This window comes from Trachemys scripta, chromosome 9 (assembly GCF_013100865.1).
Source record: "Trachemys scripta elegans isolate TJP31775 chromosome 9, CAS_Tse_1.0, whole genome shotgun sequence".
In the NCBI taxonomy this organism is placed as follows: domain Eukaryota; kingdom Metazoa; phylum Chordata; order Testudines; family Emydidae; genus Trachemys; species Trachemys scripta.
In genome coordinates, this window is record NC_048306.1 from 97,455,744 (window position 1) to 97,464,801 (window position 9,058).

Consider the following 9,058-nt stretch of genomic DNA (forward strand, 5'->3'; position numbering starts at 1 on the left):
AAGCAGCAGACCATTTGGTCACTGGAATCTCTTTGTTCAAAGCAGGCGGCAATCCCCCCTCCCCAGGCTGTGAGCCCCCCGACAACTGGTGTCCAAGGGGTTTGGTGCCACTCACATGGAACCCCCCACCCCCTTGCAGGGAGCGGGCGGGCTGTCGCCCTCTTGTGGCTGCAGCCAGCGCTGCAGGCACAGGGGGCTGTGGGGGTCAGGCTGCGGGGGGCGGGCTCTCTCCTGGGCGGGGGGAGGGGCTAGTTGAGCAGTGGCAGGAACAGGGACCCCAGCAGGAGGGGCAGGAGGCCGGTGTTGGCGTGGGCAGAGTTCGGCGGCGTGGTGCACGGGGAGGGCTGCGTGGTGCCCGGGTTGGATTGCGGGCACTCCGTGTAGGGCTCCAGGCAGGCGGCGTAGGCCATGACGTGGGCGACGTAGGTCTGCTCCTGCACCCCATGGAAGAGGTGGGCCATGGGCCCCTTGGCCATGATGGCCACATCCTCGCCGCCGTGCGTTTCCGAGCTCAGGGGCACGGCCGCCTGCTGCAGGTACCCGTTCTTCTCTGGGGGAAGGGCAAAGAGAGCGTAAGGGCCCCACGAGTCACTGTCCCCCCGATTTCCTGCTCCCTGGGGCGGGGACGCCGGTATTGGGCAGAGCCCATGCCCACCCGTGCTATACAGTCAGTGCCACCGGCTGGCAGCAGCACCAGGGGCATAGCTGGAAACGCCAGCTCTGTGCTGGGTACTGGGGGTGAAAGTCTGGCGGGGGGGGGACCCATGTGCCCCCACACTCATCTCCCCGTCAGCTCTCCTGCCAGCATCGCCCTCCCACACCACGGCGGGGCCCCTTACCACTCTCGGAGCTGTTGACGGCGGGCCGGCTCGTGGCACTGATCGGGTAGCCGGGCCCATTCCCGTAGAGGATGGACGTGTACGACTTGCCGTCCAAGGCCAGTTTGGGAGCCAAGCCTGGGGGAACGGGGAACCAAGCGAGAGATCAGACCCAAGCCGGGGCGTCCTGGAGCGGCGTTGAGCCACCATGCCCTGGATGGTCCCTGGGACAGCACAGAAGTCCCCGGGGTGTCGGGCAATACCCCTCAAAGGGCAGTGTAGCTAGCAGCGGGGCAGCCACAGACTGGAGCGGGTGGATCTGCCACTCTACAGTCCTGCAGGTCCCTGGGCAGGGGCAACATGGGCCCCCCAGCTCCAAGGGGCCCCTAGGCCCAATCCCTGCTCTGCCAATGGCCTCCATGGGGCAGAGGCCTCAGCTGACCCGTATCCCTCAGCCACCCGGGTACCTGCCCTCAGCTGTGCCGCGAGCAGAGCTCGAACCCATGGCCCACCGTGCAGAGCAGCTTGCACCCCTCAGCGGGGAGCAGGAGCAACCTCAGCCCATCCAAGGGGGCCAGGCACGTGTGGGCCCAAAGCTCCAGGGTGCTGGTGTTGAGACCCCGCCCCCAGCCCAGGGATCGTACCGAAGATGGAGCTGCCCCGCAGCGTGTAGCCGCCGAAGCTGAAGACGTGCGAGTGGTCGGCCGTCACCACGGTGAGGGTCTCGGATTCCTTCGTCAGCTCGCCCGCCCTCTGGATGGCGTGGTCGAACTCCACGGCTTCCGTCAGCGCCCGCTGGGCGACGCCATCATGGTGCCCGTGGTCAATCCTGCCTCGTGGAGAGAGACCGGGCAGGGGTTAGCCGCAGAGGGGGGCATCTTGGTGGCCTCGAATGCAGCTCCCCCCCCCCCCCCGGTATGATCACACTGGGGTGATTCGGCCTGTAAGAGGCACCTGTGGGGTGGGGATGGGCAGCCTCCAGCCCCCTCAGGCTGCGGCAAGACCTCTCCCCAAGCAGGCTCTGGCTTCTCAGTGTGACCGGAGCGCACAGTGATGGGCTGCAGGGGGCACCCATGGCCAGAGTCCCCCAGTGCTCCTGCCCCTCAACGTGGGACGCCAGGTCCCCTCTGAGGAACACGGGCAGCTCCTGGCCACCCCCTCCCACGAGCCCAGGCTGGGGAGCGCAGGGAACGCCCAGCCCTGGGCCCCTCTGCACCCCCCGATGGCAGCCGTCTGGGCTGGGACAGCTGCCCCCCATGGCCTGCCCCAAGCCCCACTTATCTTCCACAAAGAGGTAGAAGCCCCGGGGGTTCCTGCTGAGGATCTGGATGGCTGCCTCCGTCATCTCGGTGAGGGACGGGTCCAGGGTGGAGTTCCGCAGGAGGTTGTACTTCATGTCGCCAGGCTCAAAGAGGCCTGAAGGGGGAACAGAGACCAAATGGGGGCGTGCGCTGGGACTGGGGCCAAAGGCTGCAAATGGCCATGGGGGCTGGGAGCGGGCAGGTGAAGGGGGAGCCAGACATGCCACCCTGAGCAGCCAGAGGAAGGGGCAGAGGCTGCCCTGGGGTGGGGGGCCTGAAAGGGGGAGGATTCGGGGCCCATTACCCATCAGGTGTGTCACGGACTGGTCACTGGCAGCGCTGAGCAGGGCCGTCCTGTTCCACACATACCTGGCGCCCTAGGGAACGAACCCAAGAGCTGGTCACTGGGTGCCCAGGCAGGGCTGCGTGTGCCACCATCCCAGCACATGCACATCGCCAGCCGGGCCCCTGCCCAGCCCTCCCATCTGCACCCACCAACCCTGCGCCCAGGGGGCCCTGCCCAGCCCTCCCACCTGCACCCACCAGCTCTGCACCTGGCGGGGTCCTGCCCAGACCTCCCGTCTCCACCCACCCAGCCCCACACCCGGGGGGCCCTGCATGCCCAGCCAGGCTCCTGCCCAGCCCTCTTGACTGCACCCACCAGCCCTGTGCCCAGGGGGTCCTGCCCAGCCCTGCACTTGGGGGACCCTGCATCACTAACTAGGCCCCGCCCAGCCCTCCTGCGCCCGGGGGGCCCTGCATCACCAGCCGGGCCCCTGCCCAGCCCTCCCGTCTGCACCCACCCAATCCCATACCCGGGAGGCCCTGCATTGCCAGCCAGGTCCCAGCCTGCCCCTCCAGGAAGATGCACACGGCTGCACCGATCTGAGCTGCTGTCCAATGTGGGGTGTGAACTGCGATGACCAGTCCCTCGGCCCGGCAGCGACGCGCCAGTCACCTGTTTAGACTCCAGCCACAGGGTGATGAGGTTCTTGTCGTCTTTGCGGATCCCATTCTGGGCGGCGTTGCTGGGGTACTCGGGGTCCGGGGTCCCCACGGGGGTCATGTACTTCCGCCCGCCCCCCAGGATCACCTGGCCGGGAGATGGACAGAGACAGCACGTTCCACCAGCCCCTCTAAACCCTGGGCGAGGGCTGAGCGGGCAAAGCCCCTTGGCCTCCGTCCCGCCCCACACCAGCCAGGGTCCCCTCTGGGGTTCCCCATGGGGCCTGACCGGTGTCTGGGGGCTGATGGCTGGGTGTAGCAGGTGGGGGAGAGCTCACACACCCTGCCCTTCCCCTGCCTAAGGGGGACGCCCGTCTGTGGGGCCGAGGGGAACTCAAGCCCTGTGGCCGGGCTTGCATGGAGAATGGGCAACCCAGTGAGGAAGAAGTTGGCTTGGCTGGGGCTCTCGGCATAGCTGTCCCCTCTCCTCCACCCTGCCAATGGCGGGCACATGTAGCAGAGGTGGGGAACCAGCCGGCCACATCTCCCCTCAGGAACCAGGCCCGGGCGGGCACGCGCTGCATTGCTGAGTGGGAGGGGGGCATTCGGGGCGGGGGGCGGCTGTGTGGGGCAGCGGTTGCCCAGCGATGCCCATAGGGTGCAGCCACTCACGGTGAAGTTGACATTGTGGACAAGCTGCCAGGCGATGTCCTTGCAGTTCTCCTGCAGGGCAGTAGCTGGCATGCTGGCGTCGGCATACCAGTCCCTGTTCACCACGTGGGCGTAGTTCCCCGCGGGGGAGGCGTGCTGCACCCGCGTCGTGGTCACGATCCCCACCGACTTCCCTGCCAGAGAACGGCTGGACACTGAGCGCTAACCGCCCACCCCCTGTACCGTCCCTGCAGACGCGGCTACACCCGGGAACCGGACACTGGAGAACCCAGCCCATCTGCCAGCCTCATCGCAGGTGGGCTAACCCATTGCCTGGCACCGGAGCCAGGACTTGAACCCAGACCCTCCCTGCTGCCACAGCTGGGGGGTCCCTGGCTGGCGCCGAGCTGGGAAACCCTTCTGCCGTTTATGCCGTGCCCACAGGCCTGTCAGCAGCCTCTGAGCAGTGCCAGCGCTGCACCCCCGCATCCCCCAGCTGCTCGAACCCGCTGGCTCCCTGCCCACCACGCCCGTCCCCTTACCTGCTCGCTGGGCTCTCTGCAGCACGGACACAACCTCGTTGCCCAGCGTGGTGTTGCACTGGGAATGCTTGGCCGCGGCACTCACCCCGATGGTCTGGTAGTTGGCCTTCACCCCGCAAAGGTAGGCCGTGGCTGTGCCCGCGCTGTCCGGCACCTGCCGGTCCACGTTGTAGGTCTGCAAAGTTCACGGGAGAGCATCAGATGACGGGCTCCAGGGGATGGGGAGGGGACCACCACCCCCAGACCTGGGCTCAGTACTTCCCGGGCATTCAAGGGGCCCACAGGCCATGTGGTATGGGAAAGTGCTCCCAGCCCACCTGGCTATGGGGTCCCAGCCTACCCGGCTGTGGGGTCTCGGCCCTCCCGGCTGTGGGGGGTCCCTCTTGCCAATGCAGCCTGTCCCTTCCCTGCCCCAGCCTTTCAGGGAGACAATTGCCCCATGCAGGGCCCAGAAAATCAGCCTCCACCCCTCCGGCTGGGAGTGGATTTGGGAATCCCCTCCCAACCTCTCCACAGCCAGCCCCCTCCCCACACCCCAGGGTCCGCCCCAGCCTTTCGCCACTGAGCGGGGGAAGGGGCCCCGGGCTGGGGGGCTGCACCCCACCCAATCCCATTGAGCAGCAGGGGCCCTGGGGTCTCTCCCAGCAGGAGCTGCCCGTGGCGCCCAAGCCAGAGCCGGGCATCACTCCCTGCCCGAGGCCCTGGCGGCACCAGGCGAGGTAGCGGCAGCACCCGAGGGTGAAGACGGCACCTTGGAGAGCGCCACGTAGGGGAAGGCATCCATGGCGAGCGGCGTCTCGGGGCCCAACTTCCCCTGCAGCTGCCCCTTGAGGATCCGTGTGGCGGTGATGGTCGGGACCCCCATTCCTGGGCAGGGAGAGAGACCGAGCCCGTCAGAGCCAGGCACCACCACGGGCCTCCCCTCCCCCGCATGTGTAGCCTCCCAGTCCCCCCGGGACGGTCCCAGTGCCACCCATGTGCCCCCACCCCGCCCCCTGCAGTCACAGGACACTGCCTCCTTCCCCATCCCCCCAGCAAGCCATCAGCGCCGCCTCAGCGCACCGAACCGTGACCCACGCCCGTCACCCCACACGCTAGGGGAGCCCGGCTGGGGGGGCTGCTTCCACCTGTGAGCCAACGCCCCGGGGGCGGGGTGAGGGGCAGCTGGGTTCCCACAAGCCAGCAAGGATGGGGAGGAGCCCAGGGGTGCCCTCTAGCCCACCCCCCCCCCCCCCCGGTCCCTGGCAGAGCAGCTGGTGAGGATGCCGGCGGGCGGTGGGGTGGGGGGTGGATGTTCCTTTGACTCACCGTCCCCGAGGAAGAGGATCAGGTTCTTGGCCTGAGAATTCAGAGGCTGGAGTTTGAGGGTGGCTTTGATGGCCTCCGCTGCCTGCTGGTTCCAGAACGCGGGGTTCTCCTCCTCCACTTTGGGGAGACACGGGGTGGGGGGAGACAGAGTCAGGGGAGGGGGGTAAACCCTGGCAGCAGCCAGCTTTACCCACCACTCGTGGGTGTTGGGAACGGCCCAGCCCACAATGGGGCCCTTATACCAGGGCACATGCCAAGCCGGGCACGGCCACGCAACAGCTGCAAACCAGTGCGGGAGCCAGACATGGCACCTCCTAGCCAGAGCCAGGGCCTGGCTGGCACCTCTCCTGCCGGGCTCGGGCTGCCCTGGGCATGCCGGGCTCACAGCCAGACGAGGATACTGAGTACTTAGGTGCCAAACTGGCCCCGACAGCTCCTGAGCGTGACGTTGGCACCCCAACTCAGCAGCGCTCACAGTGCTGGGGGATGCCCAGCCACGACCCGTCGTGGTACCCGGGACCCATGGTGCCCTGGGGAGGCCCCTACCCGCTGGCTGGGCGGGACACTGGGATGATTTGTTAACAGAAAGGGTAATTTTTGTGCAATTGACATTTTGCACAGGAAAATCTGGATTTTTCCCGACGTTTCCGATTGTTTCCCGTTGAGTGTTGGTGCCGGGTGGGTTCGGCCCAGGCGAGATGCTCTGTGTTAATTTCCAAGCAGTTCAATAGAACGCTAATTGCATTTCCCAGCGTCCCATTCACTCCCCTGGGCTGGGGTCCTGGGAGGACTACATCTCCCACCATGCAATGCAGAGTCCCGCTGATTGAGCTGCGTGGTGTATCATGGGGGGCGTAGGCTGCCCAGGGCACCTGGCCCGTAGAGTGAATTGGGGCCTCAAACACCACACCTTCGGCTCCCAGAAGGCAATGCGCCACGACGTGACAATGCCATTCAGTGTCGATCTGGCTTCAAACGAAGCTGGCCTTGGAGCCAGGTTTTGCAGAATTTCCTTGCTGGGATTTTAACTTTTCGCCCCCGATTTGGCACGAAACTGAATGCCGGGCGGTGGGAATGGGACCAGGCCAACATGGACTTAGTTCAGTCCAGCCCTTGGCAAGTGGTCCAGGGGATGCGCCGGGGGCACGGGGCTCCCTCTCAGCCCTTAGAGCCTAGCCTCGTTCCCAGGGGCTGGGAGTTTGTTCAGGGTGCCCAGCTAAGGAGCTGGGAGGAGGGTGTCCAGGAACCGGGAGGTCTGTTTGGGGTGCATGACCGGGGAGGGAGCTGGGGGGCAGGTGGGGGAAGGAGCCAGCAGCTGGAAGTGGGGGCTGTCTGAGCTGTCTGGGGAGCTTGTGGGGACGGCAGCAGCTGGGAGCAGGAGCCCTACAATAAATCTGAGGTGGCTCCGTTAGACGCCCTGGCTACACTGCTCGGTCCCGGAGCCTGGCTCCCGGAGTCAGCAGGACCCCTCACACCGGGGCGAAGGGGGAGGTTGGTAGTATGTTTATGCCTGTGTGTGCCTCAGTTTCCCTCTGTGTTTGCAGTGCTGTGTGCAGCTAGTGAAGGGTTAAACAGCTGTTCCAGGGTCGGTGTGTGTGTGAGAGCACCATGGTGCTGGCTGTGGTGCATGAAGGGGACATTAAAACTGGCTGAAACCAACCCAGCTCAATGGAGACAAAGCCGAGGGGAAGCCCACTGGCTGGGACGTTCACACCTTGCAATCCCCACCCCAGAGGCAGACGCTTCCCCCAGCGCCGGGCCGGGAAGCAGAGGGTGAAGGTGGCAGGGAGCTGGGTTGCGAGCTGGCCTTTGCACTCCCAACTCCACCCCAGCACGAAGGGCTCCGGGCTGGCGCCAGTGAGCGTCCAGATGGCCTCGACTGCAGCGTGGCGCTGTCCTGCCTGGATGCCCTCTAACCCTCGCCTCTCTGTGCCAGCCGGAGGGCTCTTAGCGACTGGGTGCCCGGGAACCAGTACACGGCTACCTCAATTTGCCAAGGCTGCTGGTGTTGCCGCAGACACTGCCTGGGAGCTCAGCGCTCCGATGGGCACAAGTTGGACAGGGTCTGGCTGGGCTGGGTTCCCTGCAGGGAGCCATGAAGCACTGGGGCCAGGTCTGGAGTTGTGGGGCCCCCAGTCCTGCCCCTGTGGAACTGGGGGGTCCTTGGGCTCCAGCCCACTGCATGGGACGCTCCCACAGGACTGGCCAGACCCAGTCGATCTGTGACACAGCTGCTCCCCTGAGGGCAGAAACCCGGTGCCCGGGCGAGGGGGATGGATGGGGGCGTCCCCAGGAGGTGAATCCATCTCCCCTTCCCCCACCACCCCTGACAGCCCAGTTAACCCTTTCTGAGCTGCGTGATGGCAAACACCGCCGAGACACCCTCAGCCAGCCGCCAACGCCCTCGCCTTCCCCCAGTGCCAGCCGCCGGAGCCCCCCGAGGGGCCTGGGTCAGGCGGGGGTTTGAATCACTACAGGCCTTGGAGCAATGAGTTAGTGGCCCCTGCTCAGCGCCCAGCCCGTGATCCCAGACCAGCTGATGCCTCCCCTGAACAGCTGGGTGAGCTCTGCCACGCGTCAGCCGGGTCCCTCGCGCCGTCTCGCAGCCACTCCCGGTGCTTGGCCTCAGGCCAGAGATACCCACACCCAGCGTGGGGGGGGGGGGAACCGCCCCTTGGGGAAGGGAGGCTGGTTTACCTGGGATGGTGGCACTGGCATAGGACAGCCAGGCCCCGAGGCAGAGCAGGACGGGCGCAGGGAGCCGCATGGCAAGGACAGGAGCAGCGGGGAAGCTGCACAGTGTCTGTGACAGCCTGTGCCCGGGGCCCACGGTAATAGCCCCATTCTCCAGGGGACTTTGGACTCAGACTTGGTCCCTAATCCCATTAGCATGCATGGGCACAGCCCTGGGAAGGACTTTGTAGCCCATGGGCACGAGGACCTGCCGGAGGGCAGCGATTAGAGATCGCGGGCTCAGCACCCGCCGGGGAGGGAGCTGCGAGGCACGGCTGCTGCGGAGCTGGGGGTTCAAGGCCAGGCGCCCCCAAACCTGGGCCCAGGCTGGCTGCTGGCCTCACTTTGCATAATTGCTAACGAGGAGGGGGAGCTGGATTTGCAGGATGAGGGAAGGGGGCAGGGATATGTGTCTTATCATCCTCTTGTCTCCAGATAACCGATCAGCCATGAGGAACCAAGTCACTGGCTCGGGCAGGGTCCGTGGCCAGGCTTGGGCCCGTGCCAAGATTCACTTCCCAGCCAGCCTTACGGGCAGGCGGCAAGGCCCACCCAATCCTCGGACCCCCCCCCCCCGGTCCTTGGACCCCACGCTGCTCCTTAGCAGGTGTGCAGCAAGCCCTGCCCAACACCCCTACCCACCCTGCCCAACCTCCCCGCAGACCTAGTGGGGGCAGCTCCAGTGGGGGCCTCCCCTCACACTTGCAGGAGTGGGGGGGACTCACTCGGGCGGGGGAGAGAGCTCAGCAGCTCAGAGCTG

General features: G+C 66.2%; 1 protein-coding gene across 1 annotated transcript; it reads right to left on the reverse strand.

The window, feature by feature from the left end:
* Positions 1-27: 27 nt before the first annotated feature.
* LOC117883315 (intestinal-type alkaline phosphatase-like) lies at positions 28-8,371 on the reverse strand. Its single transcript, XM_034782534.1, has 11 exons — positions 8,263-8,371; positions 5,566-5,682; positions 5,009-5,124; positions 4,258-4,432; positions 3,737-3,909; positions 3,078-3,212; positions 2,424-2,496; positions 2,100-2,234; positions 1,463-1,654; positions 840-956; positions 28-550 (listed from the first exon to the last, which is right to left on the reverse strand). Exons 1-11 carry the CDS (start codon positions 8,330-8,332, stop codon positions 249-251), a joined length of 1,605 nt encoding a protein of 534 aa, XP_034638425.1. The 5' UTR covers positions 8,333-8,371; the 3' UTR covers positions 28-248.
* Positions 8,372-9,058: the final 687 nt, after the last annotated feature.